This window comes from Chamaea fasciata, unplaced genomic scaffold, assembly GCF_029207755.1.
Source record: "Chamaea fasciata isolate MVZ Bird 193981 ecotype frontalis unplaced genomic scaffold, bChaFas1.0.hap1 SCAF_2, whole genome shotgun sequence".
Lineage (NCBI taxonomy): Eukaryota > Metazoa > Chordata > Aves > Passeriformes > Sylviidae > Chamaea > Chamaea fasciata.
In genome coordinates, this window is record NW_027094087.1 from 116,712,596 (window position 1) to 116,731,247 (window position 18,652).

Genomic DNA, 18,652 nt, shown 5'->3' on the forward strand with positions numbered 1-18,652 from the left:
TTTGATTTGAATCTAAAGGCAAATGAAGCTGTTTCAGATTTCTCTGACAATGCCATTTCTCTGGTAAATTTAAGCACATATACTAATGGTTTTCCTGACCTAAGTCATAAACTTTATTTTTTTTTCCTCCTCTAGCTTGGCCGAGCCAGAGATACCTGAGGAAGGTTTGTTGCCATCTGCAGCAGGCAAGCAGTGAAAGAGAAGAGGGTGGGCAGAGAGCAGGGCACGCCAAGGGCTTGGGGACAGTGGCAGGGACAGAGCAGGTCACTCTGGGCAGTGGGCAGGGAAACAGACACAGGGCTCGGGGGCTGCCCTCCCTCACTGCACTGACCCGCAGGACCCAGCTCCCTGCAGGGCAGGATGGAGATCCAGGGCAGAGACCTCCGCAGCCCAGGAACCCCCTCCAAGGTGAGGGATGGCATCCTGCCTGGCTGGGTGCTGACGGGTCTCCACGCAGCACATCACATCATTCCTCACTTGCAGGAGCTGTGGAGTCACAGAACCACAGAATTACACAAGGTTTGGGCTGGGGGGGTCTCAAAGTCTATTTCACGGGCAGGGACACCTTCCACTGTCCCAGGCTGCTCAGAGCCCCATCCAGCCTAGCCTTGGACACCCCCAGGGATGGGAAGTCCAAAACGGCCCCTTTGGGCAGCCTGTGCCAGGTGAAGGTGGAAGGAACAGGCTCAAAGAGCAGCTGAAGGACAGCCAGGGCTGGCTCGGGGGAGCTGGTTCACGGCCAGCATTGCTCATGGCACAGACACCTTAACTTCTGAGACACATTTTAACTGGGAATAGTAAACACCGGGCAGTTTGCTTATCGGGGTGTCCCTCCGTGTCCTGGTTCCTTCATCCTGGCCAGGAACTGGCATTTTTGCTGCTGGAGCCCAGGAGTGCCCCACACGGTGGGGAGGGGGTTGTGCTCACACCTGAGCCGGGGCAGAGGGCACTGGGACACCCCCAGTTCATTTCCCTGCACCAATTAACGGCACTGACTGCACCAGCCCCGCAGACCTTCAGGCTGCCCCTGGAGGAGCCTCAGTGAGCCCGCACCACCCCATCACCCATCACCCTGCGCCACAGCCACTCCTGCACAATTCATCTCCTGACCCACGAGCACAAAGGGTTCCCAGGGCTGTGCCGGGGCTGGCAGGGACCTGTCCCTCAGGTGTGAGCTCTGCCCCTGCTCCTGCCCCAGGCTGGAAGTGCTTTAGGACAGAGAACTGTTTTGACTTTTGGGGAAACCACAGTGGAGAGGAAATTGGGAGCTCTGAGCTAGAGATGAGCAGACGTTCCTGCTAAAAACCTGCTAAAAGGTGGTTTTGTCCCCATTTCTGATCTTATTGAACCACTAGGATTGATGCAGGTGTCTAGACTTCTAGACCCTCAGCAGGCTGTGCAGTGAGGGCAGGAAAACTGCAGTCAGCAGATTCCTGACTGCCACCACCCTTCAGGGAGCTGTTAGGGACCTTTGGGACCAGCAGGAATCTCTAATCCGTGAGATCAAACCAGTCACCCAAACCTTCCCCCCAAAGGCTGGGTTACCATCTCATTTCAGGGGGTGGTGCCATTTATTATCTGCCTGTCTGCAAAGCGGGATTTTTAATAAATTAACATTTCACAGAATCACAGAATCATCCTGGTTCACCCCCTGCCACGGGCAGGGACACATTCCACTAGAGCAGGTTGCTCCAAGCTCCATCCAGCCTGACCTGGAACACTCGCAGGGATGGGGCATCCTGGCCCATGAGCTCCCAGTGGGCTCCTCATCCATCCCAGGTGAGCTCCATGCCCTCCACTGACACGGAGGGGGACCACCTCGCCTCGCCTCTCCTCTCGCCTCGCCTCGCCTCGCCTCGCCTCTCCTCGCCTCGCCTCGCCTCGCCTCGCCTCGCCTCGCCTCGCCTCGCCTCGCCTCGCCTCGCCTCGCCTCTCGCCTCGCCTCGCCTCTCCTCTCGCCTCGCCTCGCCTCTCCTCTCCTCGCCTCGCCTCGCCTCGCCTCGCCTCGCCTCGCCTCGCCTCGCCTCGCCTCGCCTCGCCTCTCCTCGCCTCTCCTCTCCTCTCCTCTCCTCTCCTCTCCTCGCCTCTCCTCTCCTCTCCTCTCCTCTCCTCTCCTCTCCTCTCCTCTCCTCGCCTCGCCTCGCCTCGCCTCGCCTCTCCTCTCCTCTCCTCTCCTCTCCTCTCCTCTCCTCTCCTCTCCTCGCCTCTCCTCGCCTCGCCTCGCCTCGCCTCGCCTCGCCTCGCCTCGCCTCGCCTCGCCTCGCCTCGCCTCGCCTCGCCTCTCCTCTCCTCGCCTCTCCTCTCCTCTCCTCTCCTCTCCTCTCCTCTCCTCTCCTCTCCTCGCCTCTCCTCGCCTCGCCTCGCCTCGCCTCGCCTCGCCTCGCCTCGCCTCGCCTCGCCTCGCCTCGCCTCGCCTCTCCTCGCCTCGCCTCGCCTCGCCTCGCCTCGCCTCGCCTCGCCTCGCCTCGCCTCGCCTCGCCTCGCCTCGTCTCTCCCCATCCATCTCTCCCAAGGAGTCTCTGTCCTGCCCTTGGCCAGGACAGGGATGAGAGAAGAGGGAGAACTGAGATCAGGAGGCTCTGCTGCTCCGAAGCACCGCGCCCAGCACAGATGAAGGACGATTAACAAAGCACCATTGTCTGAGAACAGCAGTAAAGCCGAGTGGAAATGGGTACTTGGACTCCGTAAAGCGGAGTGGAAATGGGCACTTGAACACTGGGAGCTGTGTCCGTGGTGAAAGCCCAGCTTGTCCCTGCCTGTGCAGCACAACATTCCCACTCCGGGGAGCCTCCACCTCTCCAACGCGCCAGGAGCCTCACTGGGCACAAACCCCGGGCTCCATCTCCACTCCAGGGCAGCCTCAGCTCCTTCCCCGTGTACAGAAACATTTCCGGAGGGCACAGGAGTGTTCCTCGGTGACTTCCACTTATTTCCCGAAGAGTTTTGAGATCCCACTTACTTCTTGCATGTGCTCTGTGGGGAAAACACCAGTTGAGATTATAGAATAATGGAATAGTGGAATGGTTAGGGTTAGAATGAGTTCATCTCATTCTAACTCTGTGCCACAGGCAGGGAACCTTGCCCCTTCCCTTCCTTCCTCCCAGGCAAAGATCCACGTAATCCAAACACACAAAAGCCATGAACTGAGCTAAAAAACAGTGGGTGTCTCCAGATTTGGGAAAAAAAAAAAAATGAAGGAGCCGTGGTTTCCCACCCCGTGTGAGTTATTAATCTGACATTTTAACCACCTTGAAATATAAATCTCTCTGCTTGGCTGGCTAATGCCCCATTAGGCACGGGCTCCTGGCCAGGAATGGCCCAGCTGGTGATTCATTGACTTGGGGACATTTCCCTGGGCAGTTTGCCCCTGACCCGGCCACCACACCCACCCAAGGAGCAGAGCAGCAAGTTCAGAACCGCCTCCTCCATCCTGCGACTCCATCCTGGGAACCCCAAGGAACAGGCAGATCCACGGAGTCGTGGAACCACAGAGCAATTTGGGCTGGAAGGGACCTTAAAGCCCATCTCATTCCACCCCTTTTCATGGGGCAGGGACACCTCCCACCGTCCCAGGTGGCTCCAAGCTCCGTATATTGACAAACCCAGGTGGCAGCTCAATTGTTCCTAGAGCTGCCCACAGCAACGTGTCCCCTGACACATTTTCCTTCCCACAGCTCCATCTCCTATCAAAAATCACATGGCTGCTCTGTGCAAACACTCTTTTTTTTTTTTCTTTTTGCTAAGAAAGCCAACGCAAACACGAACGTTCTGAGGACATTAAAAAACCCCAGCGACACGAGCAGCTTTTGTACCCAGCTCCGTTATCTCCGCTGGTAGACAAACAGCCTTTAATGAACAGACTTTCATTTCCCCTGTGCCCGTCACGGGGTGCCACCTTTGATCAAATCAGAGGAAAATAAAGAAAAGAAGAAATGTGTTGCAAAAGTGAAAAACTTTTTTGGGGGGTTTTGATCTGAAATCGTGAATCTGTCTCTTCCCCTTTTCTCCTGCAGCGGTGGCAGCGTTACTGGTCTGGCTGGAGCAGAGTTTGCTCGTTGGGTTGCTGTGCTAGTCTCAGCTCCTGTGTCCTTCAGGTCTGACCACACCTGGTGTGTCCACGGCTCCTGCCCTCCATCAGGAACATCGGGTTTGATCAGCCCCAGCCAGAATGGCTGCACAACAAACAGTTAATGGAGCCCAGATCCTGGCAGAGCCGTTCCCAGCACCTCCGGGGTCACCACCCCCTCCAGATGAGACACCCCTGAGGTCCAGGTGTGTGCAGCAGTGGTTTCCCCACCACGGGCAGGTCTGGAAGAGCTTTGCAGCCCAGTCAGGCTGTGGGACTGGCAAGTGCTGGCTGCCCTCACAGTCAGGGCAGAAGGACACTGCAGAACTGGCTGATCTGCTCCATCTCGTGAGTAACATCAAGAACACACCGGACCCTTCGTGGGGCCTCACAGGTGACACGGGGTCAGACCATCCCCCTGCTGGCATTGCCGTGAGAGCTGGACTGGGGGCCTCCAGAAAGGGCTCCCTAATCACAGCTAAAACTCGCTGCGTGAGGCAGAGCTGCACTGGCCAAGACAGAAAGCATCCCTGTGGGCTGTGGGGGGTGTAGGAGACCACAGTCCCTTTACACACCCCTCTAAAGGCTTGAATTGCATTTGGGAGTCATGGTTGAAGGGAAACGTTTCCCTCAAACACAGGAGAATAAAGCCTTTCCCAAGCTCTCAGGGCACTTCAGCAGGGGAACACCGTCAGCGGCAAGAAGTGCCAGGGTCCCTCAGCAATGAGCACGGGATGCACCCCCTGTGTGCCATGGTGAGCAGTGTGCTGCCCATCCAGCCGTGCTTCAGTCTGGTGACCAACAAGGTGTTCATGGCCTGGGCACTGTTAGAAAGGTGAGGGAACAGGCAGAAACGAAGCTGTAGGACAGCAAACACAACCAGCTGCAGCAGGTGACAGCGAGTCAGCAGGTGTAAGTACCTCGATGCTTCTCAGCTGAACCTGTCCAGTCTCTGCCAATGAAGGAAATTCAGGGGAAGCAGCTCCAGGAGAAACCAGCAGCAGTGCAGATGCTGATGACCCAAGCCCACGTTTCCAGAAATCACACCACCTTCGGCTCCCCTTGAACCCCTTGGGCAAACGGGTTCCTCCAGGCCAAGAAGTGCTGCAGCCTTTGGAGCTGCTTTCCGCACCCCACATCCCCCTGCTCAGCACCTGCCCCCCCAGCCGGGGCAGGGACGCTCCCCCGCGGGGCAGAGCAGGCGGGTGACACGCTCCCGGATCTGCCTGGTCCTCACCCCGTAGACGATGGGGTTGAGCATGGGGGGCACCACCACGTAGAGGTTGGCCAGCAGGATGTGGACGCGGCTCGGGATCTGGTGGCCGAAGCGGTGCGTGAGGAAGGAGAAGAAGGCGGGCACGTAGAACATGAGGATCACGCAGAGGTGGGAGCCGCAGGTGCTGAGGGTTTTGAGGCGAGCCTCCGGGGAGGGCAGGCGGAACACGGCCCTGAGGATGAGCGCGTAGGAGACGGCGATGAGCACCACGTCCAGCCCCGAGGAGAGCAGCGCCGTGGTCAGCCCGTACCAGACGTTGGCGCGGATGTCGGCGCAGGCCAGGCGGGCGATGCCCATGTGCTCGCAGTAGGTGTGGGGCATCACGTTGTGCCCGCAGTAGGGAAGCCTCTTCAGCAGGAAGATGGGCGGGAACATGATGCAGAAGCCGCGGGCCACGGCGCTGACGGCGATCTTGGCGATGACCGAGGGCGTCAGGATGGCGGCGTAGCGCAGCGGGTCGCACACGGCCACGTACCGGTCAAAGGCCATGGCCAGCAGCACCGAGGACTCCACGATGAAGCTGAAGTGGGTGAAGAACATCTGCGTGATGCAGGCGTCGAAGGAAATCTCCCTGGCACTGAACCAGAAGATGGCCAGCATTTTGGGCACCGTGGTGGTGGACAGCATGAGGTCGGAGAGAGCCAGCATGGCCAGGAACAGGTACATGGGCTCGTGGAGGCTGCGGTCCGTGGCGATGACAAACAGAAGGACCAGGTTGCTGAGCACCGCCGTGAGGTACATCAGGCAGAAGGGGACGGAGATCCAGATGTGGGACTCCTCCATGCCCGGGATGCCTGTCAGGACAAAGGTGATGGGGTCGAAGCTGCTCTCGTTGAGCTCGTACATGGTGCTCCCGTGCTCAGGGCCGGCCTGTGCCGCTGTAGGACACGAAAGAAAGGTGAGAGACTCCAAATATTTCAGAAGGCAAAGAGCACAGAAAAAAAGGCTTTACTGTCGGATTCTCACCACCTTTTATAAGGTGTTCCCATACAGACTGAACATGGCTGGTGAATAGGAACGACACCTCTTAATCTCATTGGTTAAACCAGAGAAACAGCAAACACCTGCTGGAGAAAGATTGCTTGGAGGAAGGAGAGTTGTTTGCCAAGATTGTTTTGAGAAGAAGCTTTCTTGAGAAATTTTTCCTTGGGAAAAAGTCAGCAGCTGCCAGCAGGCTGAAATCTCTCAGACCCAGAAATATCAGGCCCACAAGCCTAGCTCAGCTCTGTGCAAGAAACAGAGGGGACAAACCCCAGCTGTGAGCCTGAATTTGCCCATGACACCTGACAGATGGTGCAAATCAGGACACAAGTTACAGGGCACCCGCCTTCCACCCTCACTGTGGTTTGTACGAAGGGCCCTGTTTGTTCTGTCAGTCCCACAAAGTGTGTCTGTAAGGAAAACATCTCTGTTCTCCCATTGCTAAACAGGCCAGGCCTTTCTCCAGCTCTGCTTTATCCACTGCCACAGAAACCTTGTAAAAGTCATAGAAATAGTCGCAAAAGTCACCCTCAGCCTTGTCACAGTCAGTGGCCCCGTCTGTGAGCACACGCTGAGCTGTGTCTGTGGTGGGACTCCAGGTTCCTCCAGGGAGGTGAAATGACACAATTTCTCACCCTGCTCAGACCAGTGACCAGAGTTCCTTGTAAAATCCCAACTACAGGAATAAATCCGTCCCCAGTGTCAATGTTGGGGAGTGTCTGGGATGTGACTGACATCCAGCTGCACCTCTGAGGGCTGTGGCCACCCTTTTTCTCACTTGGAACCCCTTTAGGCACATCTCTTCTCCAGCCTGGACATCCCCAGCTCTCGCAGCCTGGCTCTAGAGCAGACCGAGCCCTTCCTTTTCCTGCTTTGTGCTTCATTCCTCTTCTAATCCTTCACTAAGAGGGGCAAAGACATGGTGGACTGCACAGAGTGATCCTTGGACAAAGAAATTCCGGCCCAAAGCAGAGATACCCCAGAGAGAGACCCCAAATGCAGAGTCCTGCACTGATGCTTGGCCCTGGCACCATTCCAGCCTCTGAGCTGAGTTTTCCCAGTTCCTGAAGTGCTGGGGCAGCCTGAGCTGGGAGCACCGTCCCATGACTGACCAGCCTGAGGGGATCCTTGAAGATTTGAATAATGCAAACAAGCCAAGCTGCAAGTCCTCCAGAAAAGCTTTGCCAAGAGAAGGGCTTCGAGGAGGAGGAGCACCACAGGACTGCTGGGGTTTCTGTGCTTCCCCCATCTTACCCCCAGCTCCCATTCCCTGTGTAAACTCCATCACGCATTAGAAAAATTCCAGGCCAGGGTTGGGATAGGGGAAAACCAGCTGGATTCGGACCGAAGATAAACCTTGCCTGCTTGCAGCCTGATTTACTTTCATTGCAGACGGCAGGTACCCAAGGCAGACGTGTTTGCATTTCTAAGTGCTCCCATTAAGGACTCTCGGCTTCCCTGATGCAAAAGCCCACTGAAAGCATGGCTCAGTACAGAACAGACCTTCAGCTCATCACAAATATTTGCCCAGACACATCTTCCACTGGCAAACCCACGTCACCCAGGTGAATCAAGCCAGTGTGGGTCTAGAGCAGGGGATTAAATCTGCCTGGGAGCATTCCCAGGCTCCAACACCAGCCGGTGTTACTGTGTGTGGGCTACAAAGCAGCTCAGCAAGACTTTCCACCTCCACTTCCCAGAAATATGGAAATCTATTCCTCTCACACACCGCTCTGCTTCCCTTCAGTCTTTTCAAACAGAATCGCTGCCCCAAACCCCAGCGCTCGCCATGGAGTGACTCACCGAGGGCCAGCCCCGAGCTGGAGAGGAGGCGCAGCCCCGGGGGCAGCAGAGCTGGGGGAGCCCAAAGCCCCCCGTGCTGCCAGGGCTGCTGACACCGATCCTTCCCACACCTCAGGAGAAGCATCAGTCCCCGGACCTGGGCAGGTTTAAATTGCCGGTGCATTAACCATTAACAGCAGTTAACACTCCCGGGTCAGGCATTTCCTGCTTTTCCAGCATTTGCATTGCAAGTGGTTTTCCTGTCGCCTTGCCGGGCACTGACACTGGGCCGGGCTGGTGAGGGCCTGAGCAGGAGATGGGCACAGCCTGAGCGCTCCTGGGATCCAGAGCACCACGGCTGTCTGCGAGTGTTTTACCTGCAGCAGGTGAAAATTGTCTCCTTCCACTGCTGAAACCTCCCTGAAGAGTCCCCTCAAGCTGCCAGATCGCCTCTGCCACCCAGCCCCAGCCCACGGACAGTGATCTACCACCGTGGTTATAATCACCGTGAAGATCACTGAGCAAATCAACGATCTACACTATCGTGATCAGGAAGGAATTGTTCCCTGCCAGGGCGGGCAGGCCCTGGCACAGCTGTGGCTGCCCCTGGATCCCTGGCAGTGCCCAAGGCCAGGTGGGACACTGGGGACAGTGGGAGGTGTCCCTGCCGTGGCAGGGGTGGCACTGGGTGGGCTCTGAGGTCCCTTCCAACCCAAACCACGCTGGGATTCCATGATTCTGTGATTTTGTGACCTCTAAAACCATCAAGTGCCATAAGGCATTGTCAGAAAAGTCAGTATTGAGCAGCGTCCTGCCCCACCCAGCGACACCGATCTCAGTCCCAACCCCTCCTTTCCCATCCCTCCTTTACCCTGGGACACATCTCCCTCCTCCCCCACAGACACAGTTCCTGGGGTAACAGGGCAGCAGGAGTGGGAGGTTCTGGTCTTGCAGAAGGATCCTGGATCCAGGAAAGGCAACAACAACTCTCTGACAAGGCACCATCGCTCCTGCAGCAGCTGTGGAAATGCTCAACAGAAGCCACGCGATTACAGATATTGCTGTTGTCTCTCCTCTGACGCCTCATGCATCTCAAGATGTGGCATTTGGGCTGGATTCCCGTTCCTTTGGCTGCAGGGAGGGGTTGGGATGATGCTGCGAGCTCTCCGGGGCGGGAGCTGCGGCTCCTCCTGCGGCAGAACCCTGCCCGACCCTGCTGCCAGCACTCCGTGTCCTGGCAGGACAGGAGCCGCCCGGGAAATCTGTCAGCTGAAGGTTGGACACAACGACCTGGGAGGTTTTCTTTTTTCCCAGCTCAGTGGTTCTGCCATTCTGTGGAGCAGAGGATGTGCTGCTGCCCTGCCTCAAGCACAGGGCTGGCGCCAGGAGCTCCAGGTTTCCTTCCTGCCACAGACTCTTCCCACCCTGGGTCCGTTTCTAGCTGCACCCCATGCCATAAAACCCCAGAGCGGGCCCCAGAGACACCCTGCACAGCCCTGCCCCACCGTGAGCCACATCCCACCCCACAGCAGCACCGGGAGATCTGAGGGGGCAAGAGCCTTCAAGGGTTGGGGTGCGGCAGGAGCCTGGACCCAGCCCGGCAGGGGCTGGGCAGAGCCCAGCTGCAAGGATGTCACTGGGAGCAGGGAGATGTGGGGCTTGTCCCTGCTGTCCCCGGAGCTGGGGCACACACAGGGACACACGTGGGGACTCTCTGGCGTCGGTATGAGGAAGAGGAGCATGGAGAGCTCGCTGGGAAGCTCCAGCCAGCGCAGCAGAGACGAGGCACGGACAGCACCACTCGTATGAGTGGAGAAACGCTGAGGTTTTGGGACAGTGACTCTAGAGGTCCCTGCGAGGCAAGAAATGGTCCTGCAGCCGGGCAGATCCACAGGGCTCCGGTGTCACCCGGGGCTCTTGGTGGCCTCGCCCGGTGTGGGGGCGGCAGGTGACAGCCAGGACCGCACCCTGGGGCACTGGGCCGGCGGTGCTGGGGAGGCTGGGGGCGTCCGGCCGGAGCTGAGGAGGAGGAGGACCGAGGAGGGACGGTCCTGCCGCCTGGCACAGCGGGACACGAGCCCCATCCTCCTCCAAGACCTGCAGCGTGTCCGTGGTGTGTCCTGGGGTAGCTGACACTGAGTGTGACACTGAGTCCCGCTGTCCCCTCACAGGGTAAGGGGCGTTTGCACCGTGGCTGGAGCAGGATTGGCCCCAGAAAAGCTTTAAGGACAAGGACCCGAAGCGTCCAAGGCCAGGCTGGACGGGGCCCGGGGCACCCTGTCGCAGTGGAGGATGTCCCTGCCCGCGGCAGTGGGGTGGGACAAGATGAGCTTTAAGCCAGACCCTCCTGTGGTTCACTGTTCCCATCGCAGCACCCGGGGCCAGCGTGCTGCTCATCCCCCGGGGCCGGGGCGACAGGGGTGACACGGGAGGCGACAGCGAGGACAGCACGGCCCGGCACGGCCGTGCTCCAGCCCGGGCTGCTGCTCCGCTGCCGCGTTCCCAGGGCGAGCCCGGCACTCACGGCGCCCCGCTGCTGCGCTGGGCACATTTTAACCCGTGTCCTGTGCCCACAGAGCCTTTTCCTCCCAGGGCTGGCAGCGGGCACAGACGAACTGTCCCCTCCGTCCTCCGTGTCCCTGAGCACAGAGAGCTGGGCTGGGCTGGGCTGGGCTGGGCTGGGCTGGGCTGGGCTGGGCTGGGCTGGGCTGGGCTGGACTGGGTTGTGACACCAGTGTGTGGGACAGTGTGACACCACTGTGTGGTTCCCCCCCAGGTCTTCTCAGACACACAGTGTGGGTTTGTGTTTGTCCCCTCACCTGCAAAACCTCCGGATGGATTTAACCTTGAAGAGTTTTCTGCCAGGAAGAAGAGCATGGGGAGCGCAGGGGTGTGGAACAGGGTGTCACAGTCCATAATAGCTCTGTGGTGAGCCCCACACATCCCGGGGAAGTGGCTCCATAGATGTTCCAGAGTTGCTGTTCCTGCTCCTGGAGCATCTTCCTGGAAGGAGTGTCACCTGCACAGAAGGACATGGCACAGCCAGAGGGGTGTCCGCCTCCTCTTCTGCACCAAGGCCAGGCCAGGTGTGCTCCAGAGACCTCTGCAGATCATGGAATCATGGAATTGCTGAGGCTGGAGGAGCCCTCAGGCACCACCAAGTAACTCACCTCCCGCAACACGGCCAGGGCACACCAACCCCTGTCCCCAGGGACAGACCCACACGGCTTTTCAATCCCCCCAGGGATGGGGACTGCAGCAATATTCCCAAACCCCAGCACGGACCTCCCCGGGCACACTTTGCCCCAGTGTCCCACCCGTGCAGGGCTGCCCAAATCCTGCAGCCGGGAGGGCCTGGCGGTGCAGATGTGATGCTCCCAGCTCCAGTTTAACACCCCCGAAACTTCACGTCGTTTCAGGGGCGGGACGTGGCTGCAGCCCGGGGCACTCCCAGCACAAAAGCAGCAGGAAGCTCAGGGCAGGTGGGACAAAGGGTTGGTTGTGGCTGGAACTCCACCCGGGACTCCACAAACCTGCAGGAATTTCCCCTGTTGCCACCTTGATGATTTCTGTGGTGGCTCTCAGGGGATCCCTGGCATTGGTGGGGGTGACGAAGATGGGCTGTGGCTGCTGGCAAAAATGATGAATTTACTGAAAAACGAAATATTTACATGACTATGTAATTAAAGAATGGATGTCCAGAATAACTAAATAATTAAATAATCAGGTCATTGATTAATTAAATAATGGATTTACTGAATAACCAGATAAATAACTGAACAAGTCAATAACTAAATAGCTAAATAAATAAATAAATAGATAGATAATTAAGTGCCTCGTGCAGAAGCAGCAGGCAATTAATTCTCTAGCTAATTAACTGTTTCAGTTACCTGCCCTCTCTGCCCTGAGCCACAGGGCAGCAGTACAAGTGCTGCAGGAACAGCCCGGGACCCCCAAAACAGAGGCACAGGGTGGGCAGAGATTCGCCTGAGCCACAGGAGCTGCTGCCCCACGCCTGGAGCCCCCCAGAAGCCCAGGAGCACTGAGGGTGGAAAAGACCTTCAAGGTCATCGAGTCCAACCTTTGATCACCCCCCTCTGAGAGCCCTGAGCCCAGCTGCCCCCCAGCACTGCCAAGGCCACCATGGACTGTGTCCCCAGAGGTCACACACACAAAGGTGTGCATGGGATGTGACAGCAAAGTGAGGGGGGCGTGAGGGGCTCCAGCTCCAGCCACAGCAAGGTGAGGAATTCCCAGAGGAAAGTCCCTGGCTGGGGAAAGGCTGACTCAGCACCGGCTGAACCCACCACGGCGAATGTTGTCACCAAAATGGCAAAGAGCTGCATGGAATGACATGGAATTACACATAATTACACATGATTACGTGTCATTATCCTCCTGACTCACGGTGCAGTGACAGCTGTCCTGGTCTGCCTGGCACAGGGGTGGACAGAACTCAGAGAAACAGTGATTCCACCAAGGAAACTGCCCCAGCTCCGGGCTGGGCAGCCTGCAGGCTGCAGCTCCTGCCTGCCGTGGGGACTCTCCGGCTGGGCAGGTGGGACAAGGAGCACAGAAACGGGGTGAAAACGGGGCCAGCTCTGCTCTGCCCCATCACAAGAAGTCCCCCAGGGGGCTGGGGGTGCCACAGGAGTGTGGCTCAGACAGGGACAGAGACCCCCAGATGGGGATCAGTGGGAGCTGACCGAGGAGCAGGTGGGATGGGAACACCAAATCCGTGCTCGGGTTCCTGGGCAGGGCTGGCACACCCCGAGAAGGCCAAGGGAACAGGCTGGGTTTGCCACTCTCTGATTTTCTAAGCACATCCCCCTTTTGGGTGAGGGCAGCTCTTTACCTGCCCTGCTCCTTGGAGGGGCACAGTGACCCTGGCAGCATCCTCCAGCCCGCGGTGGTCGTGGTGCCCACGCTGGTGACACTAGAGTTGCCCCTTCCAGTGGCATGTCTCTCCCAAAGCCAAGGGTCTCTTCAGGGCAGCTCCCACCGGCCAGGACTTTTGGCAGCAGCTCCCCCTCACGGGTTTATATCTGGTGTCCCCTGTCCCCAGTGCCACCCCTGCTCTGTCCCTGTCCCTGCCTGTCCCAGGGCGCTCGCTGCCCCGTTCAGGAACCAAAGGCTCATTTCCCTCCAGGCTGTGTGAGAACATCCATCACTCTGTGTCTGGTCCCACAAGGGCGCTGTGCCAGCACAGGTCCCTGCACTCCTGGAGATGAAACATCCCCACGGGGCTGGAGATGGGGCAAGACAAACAGCCTGGTCAAATTCTGGGGCAATTCTGGAGAGAAAAGGGAGCGAGGGAGACTCCAGCTGCCCGTGGGGCCGTGGCATGGTGTGGGACAGGGCTGGACAGCCACAGCCCAGGCCGGGGAATGGGGATTTCCTGCCAGGAAGCAGCTCCAGGGGGGAGCCCAGCACATTGTCCCTGTCACAGGCTGGGAATTCAGTGCCTGGAGCTGGGCTTGGGAGCAGGCCTGCATGGGACCCTGCACCTCTGTGCACACACAGGCTGGGGCAGGTTCATCCAGGGGAGAACAGGTCTGGAAACAGCCTGAGCTGGAGCCGGGGTGCTCCATCCCATGGCCTGATAATGAGTGGGGAGCTCAGAGGGACCTCAGCAGGCCCTTTCCCATCCCGAAGGGCTGAGCCCCTCTCAGATGGAGCAGGATCTTGTGGGATAACGGGAAAAACCCCTTAAGAGCCTGACCCTGCTGCGCTGTCCTGAGCAGCACCTGAGGGGTGATGAATGTTGTGCCAGGAGATGATGGATATTGCCCCCAAAAGATGAGGAATATCGTCCCCTATCTGCCTCAGGATGCATTTAGCAATTCCCACATGGGACCTGCAGTGTCCTAAGCACAGAATCACAGAACGGTTTGGGCTGGGAGGGACCTTAAAGCCCATCCAGTCCCAGCCCCTGCCATGGCCAGGGACACCTTCCACTGGAGCAGGGCGCTCCAAGCCTGTTCAAGCCCAGATTTCGTTCGAGATGTGAATTATTAGACTTTCACCTCTGCAGAATGTTGAACTGTTGGAGTCTTGAAGGGCAGCTCTGTCTCAGCTGCAGGAGCTCGGGGACACACCAGCGCTGGCAGCAGGGATGAGCACAGGTTCAGGAGCCTGGGGCAGTGTCCTGAAGCCAAACACAAACAGAGGCGCAGGCAGGGAGGGACGCGGGGCCTCAGCAGGGCCGGGCAGGGGTGAGGTGGCAGCGGTGAGGTGGCAGCGGTGGCCTTCAGTGGGAGCACAGGGGAAGGTCTCCCAGGAACTCAACAAAAGATCCATGGACACGAGGACGCCGGCACCAAGAGAGCCGCGGGGCGGGAGATGCAGCACAGCCCCGCAGAGCCACGGATTAAATTGAGTTTGCAAATTGAATTCCTCAAGAAATAATGGAACAGGCACAGGCTGGCGCTCCGGCACGGGGGGTTCAGTGACAACCCATGGCAGCAGCCACCCCGCCGGGGGCACCGGCAGGAACAGGGCTGGGGGAGCAGCAGCTCAGGAGCTCAGAACTGGAAACACAGCCTGGGTTTGGCCACCAGGAATCACAGAGCCCCCGGGGGTGGAAAAGCCCTCCCAGCCCAGGCAGTCCCAGCTGTGCCCACCCTGTCCCCAGCCCAGAGGTCTGAGTGCCACCTCCAGGTGACACTTGCAGGGACGGGCACTCCAAAGCTCCCTGGGCAGCCCCTGCCAAGGCCTGAGCACCCTTTCCAGTAAAGAATTCTTTTCTAACATCTATTTTTTCCTAATATCTAATGTCTCCTAACACCTATTTTTTTTCCCAGAGCTGCAGGGGAAGGGCCAACACAACAGCCACAGTGGGGAGTTGGATTCTCAGTCCCAGAAGAAACAATCCTTGATGGAAAGGACAGGGTTGCACTAGGACGTGGAGGTGGAAGGTGGTGGCCAAGGCAGGCTCCAACCTGGATGGCCAAAGAAGGGCAGAGGGCAGCCAGCACAGTCAAACTGGGGTGTGAGAGAAAAAGAAAACTGCTGCAGGTGCTTCCAAGGGAGGGAAATCCATGAAATCTCAGTGGGCAGATGCCAGGCAGGCTGAAAGCTTGGGCAAGAGCCTCAGGTGGTCCAAACCATCCTCAGACCCTTCCTCAAACACTTCCAGAGCAGGGGTCACCCCAGACTCCCCAGGGGCACAAGGGAGGGTCTCGGCCAGAGGGGACCCATGGGGCAAACGGAGCCTGGAAAGAGCAGGTGGGTGAATCCCGGCCCTTTTGGGTTTTGCCCAGCACAGGGAGGACGTGGAGCTCCTGGAGCAAGTCCAGAGGAGCCACGGAGCTGCTGCAGGGCTGGAGCCCCTCTGGAGCAATACTGGGAGAGCTGGGGGTGTTCACCTGGAGAGGAGAAGCTCCAAAGAGAGCTCCGAGCCCCTGGCAGGGCCTAAAGGGGCTCCAGGAGAGCTGCAGAGGGACTGGGGACAAGGCCTGCAGGGACAGGACACAGGGAATGGCTTCCCAGGGCCAGAGGGCAGGGCTGGATGGGATCCTGGGCAGGAATTGTTCCCTGGCAGGGCGGGCAGGCCTGGCACAGGGTGCCCAGAGCAGCTGTGGCTGCCCCTGGATCCCTGGCAGTGCCCGAGGCCAGCTTGGACACTGGGGACAGTGGGAGGTGTCCCTGCCATGGCAGGGGTTTGGAATGAGATGGATTTTTAGGACCCTTCCAGCTCCTGACAAATCAGAATTGGGGAGCTCTGCCTCGGAATCACGAGCCCCTTGGATCCACAAATGGCTCTGCCTTTGGGAACTTTGGATTGAAAACAGAGGGACACGGTCAGTCCAAGGGTGGCGAACTCCCACTTTGTGGCACACTTAGGGAGAGTACAAGGAGTCCCTTCAGCTGCTGGAGCAAAAGCAATCAGAATAACTGAGCTGCCTGACAGGGGAATCAATTCCAAAATTTACCAGCCTTGAGAGAGCTGGATGGGGGATGAGGCTGATGATGTGAACCCTCAGTTAATGGAATTGGGGGAGTTGATCCATGCTGGCAAGTCAGGGTGGGCTGAGGACCGTGGCCAGGGCCATGGAACAGACACCAACTCCTGAGGCCATGGATCATGCCAGGATGGATGGCTCTCCTGTGCCAGGCTGAAGCTCTTTGGAGCCATAGATCGTGCCAGGCTGGTTCTCCCTTGCCAGACAGGTCTCCAGGGACATGGATTGTTCCAGGCCGGCATGTCCTATGCCAGAGGATCCTCCCATCCCCACAGCCTCAAATGCAGGGGTTCCGGCTCTGGGGCAGAGAAGGAAAAGGACAAAGTGCCCTCCTCCTGCCACAGAAGGGGGTTGGTCCCTCAGCTCTGACACTGAAGTTCCTGTGATCTTTTGGCAGAAGGTAAAAGCAAGGAGCAGGGATGTGGGGGTCCCCAAGAGGACACAGATCGCTCCCCTCGCCACTGCTGGGAGCTGCTTCCCCGAAAAAACCCAAATCCAGTAGCGCTGACCATGTCATAAAGCCTTAGGAGGGATTAGGAAGGGATTAAGAGGGAAAGCTTTTAACATGAGCTGTTCCTGTGCCAGTTCTGCAGGTGCAGCAGGAACATCGCCAGGACCCACAGCTCCCAGCAGGGCTCAGGGAAGGGGGAGCAGAGGCCACCCCCAGCTCAGACACCCCGAAAAAATCAGCTCGGTGTTAAAAACAGGCCTGTGGGATAACTCACAGGGGAGGCGCATTAGCCAAAGAAATCTGCTTAAGGGATTGAAGGAGGAGGACTAATCACTCCGGGATGAAGGCTGGGGATAATCTCCCAGGGAGCAAATAATTGGGCATTAAGGTGTGGAGGATGTAGGCTCCAAGCAGCCTGTGCATTGTCTTGGTTGTGGGGGCTTCCATGCGGGAACCGTGGGGGAAAACGCCACACCCCTCAGCCCTGCAGGGCTGCCAGGGCTCCCCTGGATCAGAGCCGGCTCCACCTGGGAATGGGCATTGAGGCTTTGGGAAGTCTCAGTCCCCGCTGTCCCAGGGATACCCAGCACCACCAGGCAGCCTGAGGTGTCCTGGGAACAGCAGGAGGGACAGGGACAATGAGGAGGGGTGAGGAGCACGGGACTGCTCCGAGCAGCCTGAGCACCACTCACCTGCTCTGACAGTCAGGTAAAGGTGTCCCTGTCACCCCCAGCATCCCCAACACCATGTCCCAGGGACAAACCAGTGGGATTTGGCACCGGGAAGGGTCAGCCCAGGCCAGCTGAAGGCAGTGCCAGCTGAGGGCACAGGAGCTGCCACAGCCCTGTCACAGAGATCATCACAAATGTGGTTTTCACAAGGGTGGATCCTGCAGCAGGACCCCACAACCCTTCTGGGACCTGCTGTGACGTCCATCAGGACACCAGCACTCAGGTAAGCCAGGTGCACGACACTCCTGCTGCCCACAGCCCCACTCCAGAGCACGTGGACTCGGGAAGGAGCTGTCCTCTGGTGTGGGACACAGGCAGGGCTTGGTGGCACCAGCGGTTTGGGGGTCTCAGTGCTGGGGGGATTCAGCCGCCCACACTCAGGAACTGGGGCTCTCACACAGGGCTGAGGACGCCCTGTTCCCTGTTCCTGTGTCCCCCTTTTCCCCGACACCACCTGCTCCCCTTTCATGACTGGAGGAGCTCCATGCCCAGGGCAGTGACATCACTCGAGGCTGAAGTCGGGAAATGCTCCGTGAGCCCAGGGTGACTGGCTGGGCACAGGGATCCAATGGTCCGTGTCCCTTCCCACTCGGGAGAGCCCACAACCCTCAGAAGTGGGGGATGAACCCCAGTGCACTCATGGCACCTGCTGGCACTGCACACCAGTGAGACCCCCCAGCAAACTGGGAACTCTCCTGCTTGTCCCTGGACACCACTGCTGCCCGATTTCCAGGGCAAACATGGGACAGCCCCATGGTTCCGGCAGGACCAGGAACGAAGGTATGGACGCCACCAAGCCCCGAAAATCTCAATTTACTGGGAATTCTGTGAACTGACCTCAAACGCTGAGGTTTCCTTCAAGAGTCTGAGCATGAAGAATGGCTACAGCTCAACCCTGGAGCTAGAGCTGCAGCCCACAGCCAAAGGTGTGGGGCTCACCTGGAGCAGGTGGAGGCTGCCAGAAGTCATGGAATCATGGAACAGTTTTGGGTGGAGGGACCTTGAAAGCTCATCCAATTCCACTCCCCTGCATGGGCAGGGACACCTTCCACTAGACCAGAGTGCTTCAAGTCCTGTCCAACCTGGCCTTGGACACTTGGATGTGAAGGTGACACCACCGGAGCTGGCCCCAGATGCTGCCACCAGGGCTGAACCACTCATTCCTGAGGACACACCTGCCCCTGTCACCACCAGGTGACTTCACATGCTGAACTCCTGGCACCCAGCGCCTGCTGCAGCGGCACTGGGAAGCCAGACACAGCCCAGAACAAACCAACGCTGAACTGGAACACAGCAGGTGACAAGAGCTGCTGGAGAGTGTCCCCCTTCTGCCCTGTGCCGTGACCTGTGCTCCCAGCACCACACACCTGAGCCCACAGGTCCCCTGTCCCCAGGCCACCC

The 18,652-nt window shown here is 58.4% G+C and overlaps 1 protein-coding gene across 1 annotated transcript; it reads right to left on the minus strand.

Annotated features, from left to right (window-relative positions):
- Nucleotides 1–5,213: 5,213 nt before the first annotated feature.
- On the minus strand, nucleotides 5,214–6,212 carry LOC136286156 (olfactory receptor 52B2-like). The gene has a single exon (XM_066177557.1). The coding sequence runs from the start codon at nucleotides 6,186–6,188 to the stop codon at nucleotides 5,214–5,216; it is 975 nt and encodes a 324-aa protein (XP_066033654.1). The 5' UTR covers nucleotides 6,189–6,212.
- Between the last annotated feature and the right edge of the window lie 12,440 nt (nucleotides 6,213–18,652).